The 18,196-nt window shown below is 39.1% G+C and overlaps 1 protein-coding gene across 3 annotated transcripts; it reads left to right on the plus strand.

Annotated features, from left to right (window-relative positions):
* The first annotated feature begins 1,308 nt into the window (after positions 1–1,308).
* Positions 1,309–17,845, plus strand: LOC117268862 (uncharacterized). Of its 3 annotated transcripts, none has more exons than XM_033645593.2 (12): positions 1,309–1,501; positions 7,721–7,830; positions 8,051–8,090; positions 8,962–8,990; positions 9,758–9,821; positions 10,743–10,804; positions 11,012–11,044; positions 11,471–11,519; positions 14,812–14,876; positions 15,065–15,103; positions 15,379–15,420; positions 15,973–17,845. In XM_033645593.2, the coding sequence occupies exons 2-12, from the start codon at positions 7,728–7,730 to the stop codon at positions 16,077–16,079; spliced, it is 633 nt and encodes a 210-aa protein (XP_033501484.1). In that variant the 5' UTR covers positions 1,309–1,501; positions 7,721–7,727; the 3' UTR covers positions 16,080–17,845. The 3 variants fall into 3 exon arrangements, with proteins under 3 accessions (XP_033501484.1, XP_033501488.1, XP_033501487.1); XM_033645597.2 differs by having other exon boundaries at positions 9,764–9,821; XM_033645596.2 differs by having other exon boundaries at positions 15,976–16,228.
* Positions 17,846–18,196: the final 351 nt, after the last annotated feature.

Consider the following 18,196-nt stretch of genomic DNA (forward strand, 5'->3'; position numbering starts at 1 on the left):
ATAGTGTGCTGCAAAAACAACCAGTCATTCTTCATCCTTGAAGTATTTTCTCCTGTAAGACTGAAAAATAACATTTGATAACTCCTGATAAAACATTAATTTCACCTTGCGTTGTTTGGATTCAAAACATAAGAGTTTAGGACTTTGACTTGTATTGGAGTATTTTGGAGTACTTAAAAACTAATCTGTATAATTCTTCCACCGCCAGTCAAATTCATGTTGTCATAATCAAAAAATGTGATATTTTATAAAGCCGTTATTACACAACTATGATCCAACAATAATTTGTAATGAAGTAAAACGGCACTTGATGACATCTAAGGGGGACTGGAGGTTGGTTCTTTGGAATGTGGACTAACTTTTTATTGGGAAAAAATGTCGTAAAAACTGGCCAAACTTTTCATGAGCTCCACAGAACCCTTTTAGCCTGCGCAACCAAACAAAAACCTCAGTTGAGCAGTAAACAGCCCAAATCTAGTAACACTCATCGTGTATTTTCCAGTCTCTTTTCAGCAGGTGTCCCCCTCGCCTCCCTTATTCATGGGGGGTTTTCTCTTCTCTGCCCCTCTTCGGTCTCTCTATCCTCTCCTCTCTTCTCATCAGACGGAGAAACAAGGTCAAGCGAGAACAGGAGAGGAGTGAAGAAGAGGAGAGGAGGACTCGGCTTCCTTCCCTCGGTGTGGTTTCCTGTTTGTAGGTGGGAGGATGTTGAGACGGTTGCAGCAGCGTTCACACAGCACTGCAGCTTTTTGACACCCGGCGACGTTCTGAGGTGTCACAGTTACATCTCCTGATTGGTTCGAGATGTTTGTGTGAAACTTTTTTTTCTGCCGCTCTGTGCTGCAGGGCCCCTTTTCCAGTTTCCAGTTGCAGTTTGCAGTTAAGAGCGACTGAAAGAGGGCAGTTTGATCAACCCACACACATCGTTCACAGAGACAGTGCTGTGAACTTGAATGGTAGCTGGTTGGTTGGTGAGTCACCTGGTTGGTGAGTCAACCTTTGCAGATGTTTGTCACATATCAGTCTGTAACTTCTTCTGATTTTTGATCAGGTGGTGTTTTTTTTCTCCTCTGTGTTTTCAAAACTTTCAGAAGCCAATGCTCCATCCCTTTGGACAAACCTGAGTTGATGGTCAATCATCGCCTTCCTCACAGGAAACGCTGAGGAAGACGACAAAGCATTGCAGGACCTGTGGCGGGAGGTGAAGCAAGGTGATTGGGTGCAGCGACAACAGAGGAGGAGAGTTGGTGACAAAGAGGGAGGAAGGAGGGAGCTGAAGTAGGTCGCTGAAGGTGCAGATCAGACTCCAGATCAGATCAGAACAGAACGAGAGCAAAGAAGTCTTCAGCTATGGTGGATGTTTGGTTACAGTAGTCGCCTCATGTGGACCAGATACTCCAGGGGGACACAAGACCAGCAGCAGGCCCCGAAACTTCACCCAGCCTCCATCCTCCTCATCAACGTATCGCCTCTCCAACCCCTGTCCTGTCCTGAGGTGTAGGTGAGTTCTCCACCATTTTTATTTCCCCATTTGTTTAATTGTGACTTACATGTGATGGAGGAACCTCAGTTTGTTCCCAGCATGCACCTGGAGGAGGTGAAGCTGAGCACTGAAGTAGATCTGTACAGTTTTCACATTGAGGCCTAGTCAAGGAAACCAGCATTCACTTCTTCTCGGCAGGCACATTGAGGTGTCTCTGGGTTAAATACTCATCGTTTTGGGTCGCTCACTCTTTTAATTCATTCTCTCAGGCAACAAAAAATGAGGAATCACAGGACTTTCACACCATAAGTTCAAGTTCATTATGTTCTGAGAGGCTGTGTGAGATAGAGCTGTATACGTTTGTCGCCTGGTTGTGTAGCCAAAGTTTGACTTTGACTCAAAATATGTTAACCTCTACAGTGGGTGTTGTCTGTGTGGGATGCTCGCATACATGGAAGTCATGACAGCAACAATTTCTACAGAGAGGAGTGGAAGAAATTTAGTGTATCTCAAGTGGTCGAAAGTAACTGAACAAATTTCACAAGTACTGTGCTTTGATACAATTTTGATGTACTGCATTTGAGTATTTCCATCTTCTGCTACCTTCTACTCCACTATGACTAAGAGGGAAATATTGTACTTTTTACTGCACTACATTTATTTAACACTTTTAGTTGCTTCATATATTCTGATAAATAATAAAAATATAATCAGTAAATTACACATGATGTAATGTTATATGTTAAAAGAAAACTTTATTGATCCCAAGGGAGGGATTCAGAAGCTACTCAGCAGTTTAGAAATCAACATTGAAATGATGCATGCATTAATGCATTTATAACTATAATCCAATAATATATCATTCTGAAACAGGCCATTCTGCATAATGAGTACTTTTACTGTGGTACATGCTAAAACTTTTATACTTTTACTAAGATTTTGAATGCAGGACTTATAGCAGAGTCTTTCTACACTGTGGTATTGTAACCTTTACTACCACTATTTATTATACTATTCCACCACTATCGATCTCTGAATAACTCAACACTCTGATCCAATCAGGGCTCCAGTAAGATAATTTCAAGCAGTCCAGAAAAAGCCAAAGTTAGAAAATAAATTGTACACGTTAACATTCTGATGTAGCTCGGAGCTGCTATGTAAGATCATCTGCTGCTCTGCTTGGTGCAAACTATTCATATTTGTTTTTGAAGCTCCCTCACATATACTGAGCTTTTCTTTACTTGAACCTGACATGATGGCTGCAGAGGTTAAAGCATCCTCTCTCACAGCCAAATTGGAGGTATATGAGTCCTCTGGTTGCATGACATTTGATGTTCATACTTACCTAAATTCACAGAGATCTAAATCAGCTCCTCTCGCAGCACGACAGTGACTGGCAGCCATCTTGTGAGTTGAGGCTCCATCTTTAAGCTCATTTTGAAAGGTCTTACTTAAACAGCAGCCGGCCGGTAAAAAAGAGTGTATTGTGGTGTGCGGCGCAATGCGGACAGTAAACCACATCACCTCTGTTTCAGGTCTGGCTGGCGACCTTTTTTTGAAGGTCAATCCCTGTCTGTCTGTCAATCTCACTCTCTCTCTCTCTCTCTGATACAAACACTGAGAGTTGCAAAGTGTGATGAGCTGCTGCTGCTGCTGCTGCTGCTGCAAGCACTTTTCCCACGGTTTAATTTCCCATTTCAAAAAATGTCCCTTAAAGGAAAAGTTTGACATAATCAAAAGTACACCTATTAGAGGCAGATGTCCAGATTGATTCCACTCAGGTCTGTATACTAGATATAAAGCCAAAGCCAGTTAGCTTATCTTAGCTTAGCTTAGCTTAGATTAGCATAAAGACTGTAAAAAAGGGGCAACCAGCTAGCCTGGCTCTGTGCAGAGGGAACATAATCCACCTACCATCACCTCTAAAGCTCAATAATTAACATGCTAATCTGTTTGTTTTTCATCTGTATAATAACTGAAGTATAAAAAAAACACTTTAGTATTTGATAGGGGTTATGTGCAGGACTCTTTCTTGGCAAGGAGCAGTGACTTCCTGTTGTTGAAGTTGCCAGTAAATGAGCAGAAACTCGAGGAAGCTGCTGAGTGTTTTGAGAGCTGATATCACAAAGATAATCAAGTCTGAATGTGATGCTGTAGGAGGAGTTTGCATCAAATGTTAAGCCATACTCTTCATCTTACTGACTTTTTTTTACACTCAAGTACCATACCTATAAATAGTACCGAGAATAGTTTTGAGATACTTATACTTTAATTGAGTATTTCCATTTTATGGCACCTTATACTTAGACTCCACTACATTTATCTGTCAGCTGCAGTTATTAAATACATGATCTTATTTTTATTTAAAGGTCCAGTGTGTAGGATTTAAAGGCAGAATACAGCAGTCATAGCTATGTTTTCATTAATATATAATCACCTGAAAATAAAAATTGTTGCTTATTTGTTACCTTTGAATGAGCCATTTATATCTACATACACAGTGGGTCCTCCTTCACCGAGTCCACCATATTGTTCTACAGTAGCCCAGAACAGACAAACCAAACACTGGCCATGCGTGTTTTAATGTTTTCATGTTGGCTACACTACAATACTAATACTACAGTGTAAAAATACTTCAAGACAGAATTTAAGCTTAATTTACTGTAAGTAATAAAAGTAAAACTACTCATCATGCAGAATGGCTCCAACATTATATTATTCTGTTTTTATCCCTAACTTATACATTTTAATGTTGTAGTGTGGCTTCAGTGTGAAGCCAGTTTTAGATACTCTGTGTACTTAGATAAGTTGTACTGTGTAGTACCACATCAAAAGTAACTAGGAACTATGGTGTCAAATGAAATAGATAAAATTGCAATATTGCCCTGTGGGTTTTAGTGGAATAGAAGTAGCGTAATAAAATGGAAATACTCATGTTCAGTTTTGACATGCATGAGTAAATGTACTTAGATACTGACATTATGATGCACTTGTACTTGTACTTACATAGAGGTATTTGTACTTTTACACACGTAAAGGATCTGAACTCTTCTTAAATCTTTTTTTTAATTTTTTGGTAAAGATAATACAATAAAGACTTTGCCACCCAGTCTAGAAATAAATCATATGTCAATGTCTCTGGGTGAGAACACAAATCATATCAAATCATGGGGCTTAATTTTAAACTATTACTGTAACCTGTTAAATAACAAGGTTTAATAGACTGTATCTGTCTCTTCCTTTCACACTTCCTTTCTATGACCTTTTCACACTAACTTCTCTTAGGCGGCTGCATTTAGTACGACCTTTTAGGGGGTTTTGTTGTGTGTGTGTGTGTGTGTGTGTGTGTGTGTGGGTGGGTGGTGGTGGGGGGGGGGGGGGGGGGGTCATTGTGAAGAGAGTAACATGAAGACTTTGTAGTAATATTAAAAGTCAGTTCATCAGGAGACAGAGCTGTGTGTTTGCAGTGGTGGAATGTAATTAAAGCATTTACTCAAGTACTGTACAAAGCTGAGGTACTTTACTTGAGTCTTTTCTTCCATGCTACTTTCTACTTTTACACTACACATATCTGACAGTTATACAGATTGAGGATTTTACACACAAAACGTATATAAAGTTGATAAAATATCATGTTTTGTTATAGATTGAAACGTCCCAACACTTTATACAGCTGAAATAATCAGTAGATTAATTTATCATTTGGTTAACAGTAAACTAATCAGACAGTATTTTGATGGTTGAATTGATTTTTAAAGTAAAAACATTTCATGGCTGCAGCTTGAGAATGTGAAAATTTGCTGGTTTCCTTTCAATAATTACAATGTATCGGTGATAATGTCAAGGTTTGGGCTGTTGGACAAAACAAACACTTTGGGTAGTTGTGCCGGCATTTGCCAGTATTTTCACAAACCAGTTAACTGATTCATGGAGAGATAATCTGCAGATTAACATGTAATGAAAATAATCATTAGTTAAGAATTTGAGCTTCACTTCAACCAACTACAATATTTAAAAGTCCTGCTTTTACATTAATGTATGAGTCATAATAATCTAATGATATCATCAATAGTGTCAGTATTTTCACAGTGTGACATTAGTACTTTTACTGCAGTAAATCATCTGAATACTTCCTCCACCACTGTGTGTTTGTGGCAGGTTTATGTGGAGGTTTCCATGTTCTCACTATGTGAGGGGGTTCAGGTGTTTTCCAGTCTCTGGAGTTGATCTGTGATGTTTTTAATGGAGAGTTCAGCTTCTCAGAGGAAAGAAAATGATCTGTACCAGCCAGTGATGCCACGTGTGAGATGAGATGGTTTTCCTTCCTGTGTGACGCACCTCTATGATTATCACCATGTTCTTCTGATGCTTCAGGAAACTTAAAAACCACCACTTATCGAAGAATATAGAGCGGGCGGGTTCATCTTTAAATCATGGCTTCCTCCTGTTTGTCGCATGACATTAACTAGAAAAGTGCAGTAGAGTGCACATCTCCACCAGGCGCCCAAACGGCTGTCAGGCTGATGGCTGCCACTCTAGACAATTCTTGTAATAATAATAACTTTATTTGTAAAGTACTTTGTGAAGTATATACATATGCCTACACCAACATATAAGCTTAAACACAAATATACCTGTATGCATGCATACATACACACATGGCTGCAAATACATACTCTCCCGTACACACAATAAGTATCAACTATCAGGAAAGGCCAGTCTGTAAAGGTAAGTTTTCAGACGAGATTTAAAGACGTGAACAGTCAGCTGATCTGATGCTTAGTGGGAGGCTGTCCCAAAGCCAAGGAGCAAGAACTGAAAAGGCTCAATCGCCATTTGTTTTTAACCTGGACTCTGGAACAGTTAGACGACCCACTCTAGCAAACCTGAGGGGCCTGTTGGGACGGTACTGTGTGAGAAACTCAGTTATACTGCGATGCCAGATCATTGAGAGCCTTGTGTGTGACTAAAAGCAGTTTAAAATTCTGAGACTGGAAGCCAATGCATAATTTCAGCAGACGCGATGTAGCACGCTTTAGAATCATCCCAGAAATACGTGCCTCATATATTTTTGATGGAGCTGCTGTGAGTTGCACAGAGCAGACGTTTCCGGCTAACAGGCACTGTATGTGAAATATAGATACTGAGGATGAATACATTTTTGATAACTAAAACACAGCCACAAATCTTTGATCCATGTCATTCTTAACTGGACTTTGAAAGGTATTAACTTTTAGCACAACAAAGGAGGAAATAACAACAATAAACACTATTGAAATAGACAAAAAAAAAAAACATTTAAGTACAGAGCCTGTTTGTTTTTTTTACCGATGGATTTCCAGATTGCCAACAAATAAACACACAAAATCTGCAAGTCTACAAACTTATTCCACTCCTTAAAGCTCCCAGTGTGGTGTGACACCGGACATGGCAGCAGACAGAAAAAAACAGGTCGCAGCCATGGCAGCCAGGATTTGCCTAGTAGAACTGTCCCTCCTGGCTCCCTTACAGTCAAGATGGCATTGAAGAAAACAAAAATTGGGGATTTATTCATCCTGTGTTGTGCCTAAGTTTAGTGGATCGTAATGTAAGAGATATGGAGTTGATCTGCAGATGCTCAGGTTCAAAATGAAACCAAACTTTTTTTTATGGATGTCAATTTTGAGCCTTGAGGAAGCCAAAATGTGGCCTGCAACAAATGCTGAGGCTTTTTTTTAGTTGAGCCGATTTCTGGAAAACTTTCAGCTACTTCCAGCCGGTAAGAGAAGAAAGGAGTCAGCAGTCAGTGATGGTATAAAACAGTCAATAAAACAGCTCTTCCAATGACTGTAAATCAACACAACCACCACAGATCCTTGAGCATACAGTCAGACGTGCACACAAAATTTTAGGCTGATTGTTCCAGTAGTTTGCCAGATTAGCTGCGGACAGATGGATAAACACACATACAAAAAAACATTTTAATAAATATCGGATGGCTTGTGATGAAGTGTCGTTCATCATTCATGTTCTCAGGATAAATTGGAATAATAACTGGCGATGAAAAGTCAGAAGGTCACCATAGTTAAAATTCATGAGGGAACATGACCGTCCGAACTACATTTCATCACAATCCATCCAACAGTGGTTGAGATGTTTCAGTCTTGAAGAAAGTTAAGGAAAAATAGACCCATTTTATTTTAACTGCATGAATAAAATGACTGATGGTCTTATGTCATCTTCCTCTGTCCTCCTCAGATGAAACATGACTGCCTCCTGGCTCATTTGGTTTTTGGTGAGCGCCATCTTCGTCTCCATGGTTCTCCTGGCTGTCGTCTGTCTGAACTGCAGGAACAAAGGCCCTCTGGGTGGGATGATGTCTCACTTCACTCTGCACCAACACGTGGTTAACAGCTGCTGTCCTTCTTCACAATCACTTTAACCTTATATCCTGTGGCTTTAAACCAGATAAATGCTTCACACTTCTGGTGGACACTGTGGTTTCTGGTTTTAGCTGCTGATAGATTTTATATTTTCCTTATTTGAATTAAATAAAATAGTTCATATTTTTCTGTTTCCTTCCACCAGTCTCCATCAGGCAAGTGAACGCCTCAGAGGAGTACATGCCGTAAGTATTTTCTTTACATACACTACTGTTGAAAAGTTATGTTTTTCTTTTTTCCCTCAATCATAACCATTTCAACAGAAATAAAAACAATATAATTCAGACACCAAATTTTATGATTTACATTTGAAATAGTTTTTGCCTCAAAAGAAGAAAAAGAAAATGATTCAAACATCGATTTAGTTGATGTCCCCATAGTGTTGCATGATGTGGGAGAAAACTGATGGAAATTGGAATTTGAATTTATTTTTCAGCCCAGACAAGCCTCACTGACACTCGATCATACATTAACCACAACTGTGCTACTTGGCTCTAAATATTGAGTTTGTCAGTTTTTTTTGGGCTGACCGTAGAGTAACCTTCTGTTTCTATTGTAAAGTCTGAAGAAAAGCTTTGTTAAAGCCAAACGTTGCTGTTAATTCCAGTTTATTATATGACACTGAAACAGCAACCTGTTCCTGTTTAAATCTGCATACATTTTCTAAGCTTCCAGTTTTTTAACCAGTGACTGCTGATTTCTTCCCCTTTTATTGAACTGTTGCTCAGAGGGATCTTTGTCTCTCAGTAGTCAGTCTGGTTGAACTATTGTAAAGTGTTTTGTTCTCCATGTACAAAACGAACCCTTCATACAAAATATCATCTATTTGAAAAGAGGACCTTCTACAACCTAAAAGCATCAAAGACTATTTAAATATATGGAGTAGTTCTCTCAGACATCTGACTGGACCCAATCAAGCTTTTGTGGCAGGAGATTAGAAACTTTTCAACAATAGTGTAGATGAAAGATACTGTTTTTATAGTACAATAATTCAGTTTAAATCCTACAGTTACACATGAAGTGATGACTGACTGTGTTTTTTCTTCTTTCAATTAGATCCACTGAATTCAGAATCATCCATCCATGTAAGTCTGAAACACCTGAATGGGTTGAGAGGCATCTATTGTGAGAAGCTCTGACGCTTTAATTCATGGCTCCTATCTTTGTCTGTAAAACATTTAAACATGTTACAGTAAGCAGCTCAGTTCTCTTCCAAAGTCTCTGCCCTGACATCCTGTCAGTTGCTAATGTATTTAATTGTCATACAAAAAGAAAAATGTACCAAAAAAATGTTGACATGCTAACCGCTAAACTGTTTGTTTTTTTTTAATGGTGAATAGTACATGAACAATAATAAACCCTATTTATTTCTCATGTAATAACTGTAATAAAAGAGGACTTAATATCCAAAGGATTGTATTTTGAGATTAAAAAAACTATTGTTGAGTTTGGTTTATTTTTCATTATTATTTCTTAGTTTTATAGTGTGAAAAGTGCTCTGTAAATAAAATGTATTGTTATTTTAAGATGTAAACTCCAGTAAATAATTAAAGCATGAAATTTAAGTGAGTGGGAGTATAAAAAAAAAATGGAAAGTTTGAAGGCTCATATATGTGTTGTTACATCAGTTGGTTTAGAGGGGCTGCTGAACTGAATTGGACACAGCAAATTAATGGTGCAGAAATTAACAAAATATGATATTTCATTTATTTATTTAATTTTATGACGATTACTCTCTGCTGATGATGTCATTTATGTAGGTCTTGGTTTTAATTTTTAAGTTGACGATGACGATGATGATGATGATGACAGTGATGACAATGATGATGATGGTGACTTTCTCTCTGTTGAGTTGCAGCTCAGCCGTCCACAGATCTGAACTCCATCCACCTTTCCTCCAACCTGCTGTCACCTTTGTGAGTTGCTTTCATTTGAATGTTTTATTGAGCATAGCCTTAGTTCAGGCAGGACACTATGTCATCCCAGCTACATCAGCTGATCTCAAACAACCCAATCAACTGATAGAGCAGCTGATTGATGGAAGGAAGTCAGCTGATCGATCACATGATTCCTTTCTATGCAAATCTCATTCAGGGCACCCTTTTTAAACTGCTCTGGCCTGTCTGCTGTTGCTGCTTCTTCTGCAAGCCACTTTGCCCCATTTCTGTCTTTGTGCTGCTACAACACCCTAATTTCCCCTCAGTGGATCAATAAAGGCGCATCTTACAAGTCATGCACTCAAAAATCTACTTGAATAAAAGTACCCAACAAAATTCAAAGTGTAAAATGTAAAAGTACTCAGTGTACAGAATGACCCATTTCAGAGGTTAAATTATAGAGCCCCAAAGGTCCTGAAAGATGACACGTCTTTTCATCTGTTTTGGGCAGTTTTGTTGTGGGACAAGTTGCAACTTTTATCTATTTACAAATGCATGTTGACCTCATATAAACCCTAAGCACAGCTACATTAATGAAACACCTGTGTGGCTCATGCATGGCCTTTAATCTCTCTCTAATTATGCATCATATTTTAAAAGTAATTTTGTATGTAATCTGAAAAGTAACTAAAGCTGGCAGATGAATGTAGTGCAGTGAAAAGTAGTTCCTTTTCAGATTAGAAGTGTAAAGCAGCATTAAATTAAGTAAGTAAAGTACAAGTACTTTACAATTTTACTTAAGTACAGTACTTGGTCACATTAACCACTGCTCAGATCTAAGTACAGTTAGTAGTTTCTGAGAGGTGAAATATGGGACTACAGAGAGTATTACATTGGAAAGAAAACATGTTTAACTGTTTCATATCTGATGTGTTTTTCTTTTTTTGTTCACACACACAGCTCACCTTTAGCTGATCCTGGAACTCAGCGGAGACACAGATCCTTCACGCCAACAGAAACTGGTGAGATTCTGCTTTTCTTTTCACTTTGAGTTGAATGTGTTTGTCCGTCTCCAGCATGTTGTTGTCCTCTTCAGGCTGTCATCTGTTTGTTGACTCATGATTCATAAGTAATGTTAGTCAGGAATATCAGTCAGCGTATCTCAGATATTAGCTGTTGAACTTTAATCTAAAAATATGTGTAACAATCTGACTTTTTCCGTCCTACAGAAAGTAATCCAAGTTATGAGAATCCAGCAGACGGTAAGATCATGTTGACTTCAACTGCAGCAGAAGATGTAACTTCTATAACTGACCAATGATCATATTGAAAGTCTAATTAGGAAGAGGGATCCTGCATTCTTCTATAGTTTACCAACATGAAGATACTTAGAAAGTGCAGCTGTCCTGCTTTACTGTTATAATCAATCAGTCATGCATACTGTAGCATTGCCTTCTGCATATTAGATGATAGTAACTTTTATTTTATACACCTGTAATTATTTTTATCTGCACATTTTGAGACTGCAAACATCATAATGATGAGCCCTGTTTCCTTTTAACGGCTCTGAGAAATATCAGCAGATATAGAAGACAAAACCAGTGGATCTGGTTGCTGTCTTGGTCTTGGGACTTGATTACTGGATGATGATAATGTTGGATGAGTTAATGAGGTGTTGCCTACTGCAGGTCCTGACTACATAAACACTGAGAGCGATGCAGAAGACCCCGGATACATGTAGGTTTCCTTTTTCAGACGAACCTCTGGTGTTTTTTTCCATAATTTTAAAGGGTAACATTTTGTGTCTAAGTGACTAATGGAGACAAGAGCTTTTGAAGTTGGTCCAGTATTGAAAGAGCGTTGCAGCTGTGCAACGCCTGCAGGGTAACCCAGCCCGTTCTCACTCCCAACTAGTCAAAAACCGCCGCTTTGTCAGTGGATCTCAGCGGCAGACACAGACACACAGAGGCAGTCTTAGCTGCGGAATGATACGCAGCAGGCAGCTGCTGTTTATGATGCTGCATGCAACTACCATAGTATGAAGAACGAGGAAGTCTACATAGGCTGGACGGGAGTGGTGGTGGATGGGTCAAACAAACTCTGGACTTTCACCTGGGAGGCTGCTTGTTATATCAATAACAAGGTGATGTGCTAGTGTGTAAAGCAATTTTATGTTAGTGACATGTCACATGACATTATGCATGTACGATAAGCCAAACCATGATGTTTTTTTTAAACTGACCACATGCTTTTGTTTCCTAAACTTAAGGAATTAAACCTAAAAATGAAGTGTTTTTTCAACATTTTAAGTTTATCCGAAAAAGGCCGTATTCATTTAACAAGCAGAAACTGTACATTTCCTGTAAAAGCAGCAGCATATTTTGAAAAGATGTAATGCATGTAACAAGCACAACTTGACACGCTGTCCCTGGATCTCCAAAGCTGAAGCAGGAGGGTATCTAATGTGTCATATTTTGACATGTAGGTCCACTAACAAAGTGGCGGTATTAGACGAGTTGGGATGTGACAGTGCAACTGAACTCCATCACTGACCGTTCAAAGGGGTTATGTTTGACACAGTGAGGCTCAGATTGTTATTTTAAGTGTCTGAAGTGTCTCTTAACCTTTGGCTTGATCTGCTGATATCTCAGGAGATACTCTGGCACAAGTAAACCTCATCCACGTTATTGAAATCAGGTAAATAATCACCCATAACAACACTAAAAAAGCTGATAGATAACACAGAGCTACACTTTCTGTACTCAAACACAACACACAATTTCCTCTTACTCACATTTCCATCGTTGTCTTCCTGCAACAAGTCACTCATTAGATTTCAGAGAGAGACTTCTCCTTGAGCGAAACTCTGACACAATAACAAACAGACCAGATCAAGTGAAAGTTAAAGAGACACCTCAAAAAACAAAATAATAATCTGAGCCTGTCCGTGGCAAAAATAACAACTTTAAGTGGACATACAGTACAGGCCAAAAGTTTGGACACACCTTCTCATTCAATGTGTTTTCTTTATTTTCATGACTATTTACATTGTAGATTCTCACTGAAGGCATCAAAACTATGAATGAACACATGTGGAGTTATGTACTTAACAAAAAAAGGTGAAATAACTGAAAACATGTTTTATATTCTAGTTTCTTCAAAATAGCCACCCTTTGCTCTGATTACTGCTTTGCACACTCTTGGCATTCTCTCGATGAGCTTCAAGAGGTAGTCACCTGAAATGGTTTTCCAACAGTCTTGAAGAAGTTCCCAGAGGTGTTTAGCACTTGTTGGCCCCTTTGCCTTCACTCTGCGGTCCAGCTCACCCCAAACCATCTGGATTGGGTTCAGGTCCGGTGACTGTGGAGGCCAGGTCATCTGCCGCAGCACTCCATCACTCTCCTTCTTGGTCAAATAGCCCTTACACAGCCTGGAGGTGTGTTTGGGGTCATTGTCCTGTTGAAAAATAAATGATCGTCCAACTAAACGCAAACCGGATGGGATGGCATGTCGCTGCAGGATGCTGTGGTAGCCATGCTGGTTCAGTGTGTCTTCAATTTTGAATAAATCCCCAACAGTGTCACCAGCAAAACACCCCCACACCATCACACCTCCTCCTCCATGCTTCACAGTGGGAACCAGGCATGTGGAATCCATCCGTTCACCTTTTCTGCGTCTCACAAAGACACGGCGGTTGGAACCAAAGATCTCAAATTTGGACTCATCAGACCAAAGCACAGATTTCCACTGGTCTAATGTCCATTCCTTGTGTTTCTTGGCCCAAACAAATCTCTTCTGCTTGTTGCCTCTCCTTAGCAGTGGTTTCCTAGCAGCTATTTGACCATGAAGGCCTGATTTGCGCAGTCTCCTCTTAACAGTTGTTCTAGAGATGGGTCTGCTGCTAGAACTCTGTGTGGCATTCATCTGGTCTCTGATCTGAGCTGCTGTTAACTTGCCATTTCTGAGGCTGGTGACTCGGATGAACTTATCCTCAGAAGCAGAGGTGACTCTTGGTCTTCCTTTCCTGGGTCGGTCCTCATGTGTGCCAGTTTGGTTGTAGCGCTTGATGGTTTTTGCGACTCCACTTGGGGACACATTTAAAGTTTTTGCAATTTTCCGGACTGACTGACCTTCATTTCTTAAAGTAATGATGGCCACTCGTTTTTCTTTAGTTAGCTGATTGGTTCTTGCCATAATATGAATTTTAACAGTTGTCCAATAGGGCTGTCGGCTGTGTATTAACCTGACTTCTGCACAACACAACTGATGGTCCCAACCCCATTGATAAAGCAAGAAATTCCACTAATTAACCCTGATAAGGCACACCTGTGAAGTGGAAACCATTTCAGGTGACTACCTCTTGAAGCTCATGGAGAGAATGCCAAGAGTGTGCAAAGCAGTAATCAGAACAAAGGGTGGCTATTTTGAAGAAACTAGAATATAAAACATGTTTTCAGTTATTTCACCTTTTTTTGTTAAGTACATAACTCCACATGTGTTCATTCATAGTTTTGATGCCTTCAGTGAGAATCTACAATGTAAATAGTCATGAAAATAAAGAAAACGCATTGAATGAGAAGGTGTGTCCAAACTTTTGGCCTGTACTGTATACTGACAGTGCACAATTGCCCCATCTGGTTACATTGTGGGAGTTGTACAGCAGCACTCTCTCAATACTGGACCAGTATAAAAAAAAATTGTCCGCATCAGTTACACAAAAGCATGGGAAAATAGGGTTCAGGTTGGAAAATGCAGAGGTTACCCTTTAAAGGTGCAGTATGTAACTCTGAAGAAAGATAGTTGATTGCTGAGTCTCAGTCTCAGTCTCAGGTCATCACATACCTATGCTTTAGACCAATGGTTCAGTCCAACCACCAGCCCAAATTCTTCAGTATTTGATGACCTGGGAACAAGACTCAACAATCCACTATATTTATACAGAATTAAATACTGAACCTTTAAGGCTGCAGCAGTAAATCAGATCATCTGATCGTCTCTTCTTCTTCTTCATCTTCTCTGGTTTCTGCAGAATCGTGTTGCCTGAAGGCGAGACACCTCTGACCAATCAGAGTCGGGCCTCGACGCCCAGCTCAGGTACAGGTTTGGAATACAGAAATGCAAACTCAGGGTGTAGAGTTTCCATGCATTTTTAAAAGTTGATAAATAACTATTTAAAAATTGTATGACATGTTGTATTCTGATGCATCATTGAGGATCATAAACTGTTACCTGTCTGTTAGAGCTCACCTGTGAACTGATCAAATGTTTGGTTTCATCCACAGATGTTCAGCATGATTATGTGAACGTCCTAGAGAGCAAAGGTGAGTTTCTAAAGGAGCATTGTTGGGTTTTTTTTCATGTTTGCAATTCCTTATTGCAGGTGTACAATTCCACGTAACAGCCAATAACTTCATCACACTGTGTTTACTTTCCTCTTAAAATTTCCTTTGGATTTTTTTTAATCTTCCTTCATTTTAACATTGTATATTTGAATGTTCCTATTTATTAAGTCTTCCACATGTTCATACAGTTACTTATGAATTCTCTAAAACACCACAGTAACTGAATTTTCTCCTTCGTCTTCTTGTCTCCTCAGAGGAGAGAGACTATCTGAATGTGGAGCCACTGCACTTTCAAAGTGAGTTGGAGTTTTCAGTTTCCACATTGTGTGATGTTCTTTCTCGGTGGTGTTTCACTCAGGAAGCTCTGGTTATTGTGAGGTCACCTGTAGCCCCAGTTTGTGCCTCTCAAGTGTCACTGTCATATTCAGTCACAGAACTCAGCATCCGGTCTCTGAAACATGTATACAGGCCATCTTTGCTTTAATAACACTTACAGCTGTTCTCAAGATACTTCAAGGTTTTTCTTCCCATCTATTTAATATCTGTCTGTTTCAGACAGTTGGTTGGACAAAACAAGACATTTGAAGACTGCTAGTTTTCTATCTGGCTGCAGTAGAGCTGTTAAGTATAATAGTAATACCACACTGTAAAAATGACTTTGCTACAAGTAAAAAGTGCCATAAAAAGTGTTACTTCAGTGAAAGTAGAGAAATGTCCCCTGTGACTGTTTTACTATGATATACAACAGTTAGTAATTTGATTGGACAAGAGGCATTCAATGACCAGATTATCATGAACTACAATCTGATGGATGAACTCATGGTGATGTTTAATTTCACATTTTCCAGCAGGGTCAACACCAGATCTGTCAACCCAAAGCGACAGTGATGACGATGAGGAGAGTGACGATGAGGAGAACTACGTAAACGTGCAGAGTGGGACACAGACTGAATGACCACAGTGAGCTTTTTAAAATGCCATCTACATGTCTTCTTGTACCTTTAACTCATAATAGTGTTTATTTAAAACTGCTGAACAACTGAGAAAAGAAACTGAGGATGAAGAATGAGTGTTTTTCTCTCAGTTTCTGAAGATTCAGCTGAAGGAACGTTTCTTTAACAGGCAGAGTTTGTCTGATTTATGATCTGTGGCGGTTAAAAAACAATATTCTGCCAGTGAGAGGTTTCAGTTTTATGACCAATGCATCTGTACTCTTGTTGTCAGATTTAAAAAGCCATAATAATTAAATGTAATTCTCACTGAGTGAAATTGTGCACCAGTCTGATTTCCACCTCCACAGTTAGCTATAGATCGATATACTGTAGTCACCCATTAAAGAGCAACAAAACAAGACACTTTAAGACATCTTGTGGGACTGTGGCATTGCATCAATCTACAGCTGACTGCAGGAGAGGTAATCACGCTGTGTACCACAACTGGCTTTCTCAAGAGAGACAAGATGAGTACATGTTTATGTTTAAGTTGTTTTAAATCAGTATTTAAAGGGACAGAAATACTGGTGCTTTGAGTACCACAAGCTGAGTGCCATCAAAATACATATTTTTCCTATTACCTGTAGTGCTATTTAACAAACTAGATTGTTTTGGTATGAGCTGCAGAGTGTTGGAGATACCAGCCATAGAGACGTCTGTCTTCTCTTCTCTTCTATGTAATTGAACCAGATGGCACTCAGGTTTCTCCCAAACCACAATCGCCGTGTAGTGCCTAGGTAACATTACAGCTCAGCCGTGGAGGACGGCATTAATGTTTACATTTCGCACTGTCCCGAGCACAACCCTATCATCTATGAGTAGATGCACGCTTCCTTCTGCGTGGTGATTCGGTTGGTGGATGTAGTGTAGTAGAAAGAAGATAGAACTGCTCACAACAAGGTCTGTGGATTATCTTGAGTAACCGGCTTATGATTTCTGGAAAGAGACATTGCTGTTGAGTTTTTCACATTTTTGGTGCTTTGGCCACCACAAGTCGAGTGACATCTGGTTCCATTATACCAGAAAGAAGGTAGACATCTCTACGGGCAATATCTCCAACGCTGACATCAAAACGATCGAGACTGATAAATAGCACTAAATATATGTACTTTTTGATTTTGGGTTGAACTGTCCCTTTAAGTCCGATTAAGAGTACAATTTTGAATGAAAAATAACTGAATTTCTTGACAATCCTTCCAACAGTTGGTGGGATGTTTTAGTCTGGATCAAGAGACAAACACGTCATCATTGCAAAATAGAAAACAACATTTCTACTGCACAAAATTTGGTTTACCTTTTGAGGCTAATCCTTGTTTTTATTGCTTGTACATTTAACTGTTAAAAATGATTAAATTAAGGAGAAATTACACATAGCAGGACAGCTATGAAAATACCCCCAAAAACACAATCATTTCTCCTGTTAGCCTTTTCAGTCTCTCTCCATTTAACTCTCCTAAACCAGTCAGAAGTGTTCACTTCTGTAGTTTTTTAAAGAATCATTTTTGTCATTGTTTTCCTCCACAGTGTGTGGGGTACGCATGTTTGAGCTTTACTTTGATTTACTGACAACTCCTGAGAATGTCTTTATTCCCGTTTTCATGTTTGTGGTTTATTTATGTGTCGCTACCATGGTTACTGTCACTGTCTCTGGATCTGTAATCCACTTGTGTGAACTAGAATTCTTTTTTTAAGTAACTACAATTCCATTAAACATTCGCAAAACTGTGAACTCTAGTTGATTTTGTTCCTTCATAGTAACATCTACTTTGTTGTTACAAACTGAACTTTTCTTTGGACATTTTTGACACTTTAGCGGAAATTACAAAGAAAAACAAATCAGGCTGCTGTGGTACTCCGCTTGTGAGTTCATAAAAATATGTTTTACATTTATGTGTATGTTGATGTATGTAGAACCAGGCTAGCCAATTCCCTTTGTTTCCTGTCATTATGCTAGGCTAACCGGCTGTAGTCTTAAATTTCACAGACAGACATAAGAGTAGTGTAGATCATCTCTGGCAGACAGTTAATACATCACCTGTAGTTTAAGTGTTCAAGCTAACAATGATCTTCCAGGGACAAT

This window comes from Epinephelus lanceolatus, chromosome 18 (assembly GCF_041903045.1).
Source record: "Epinephelus lanceolatus isolate andai-2023 chromosome 18, ASM4190304v1, whole genome shotgun sequence".
Classification (NCBI taxonomy): domain Eukaryota; kingdom Metazoa; phylum Chordata; class Actinopteri; order Perciformes; family Serranidae; genus Epinephelus; species Epinephelus lanceolatus.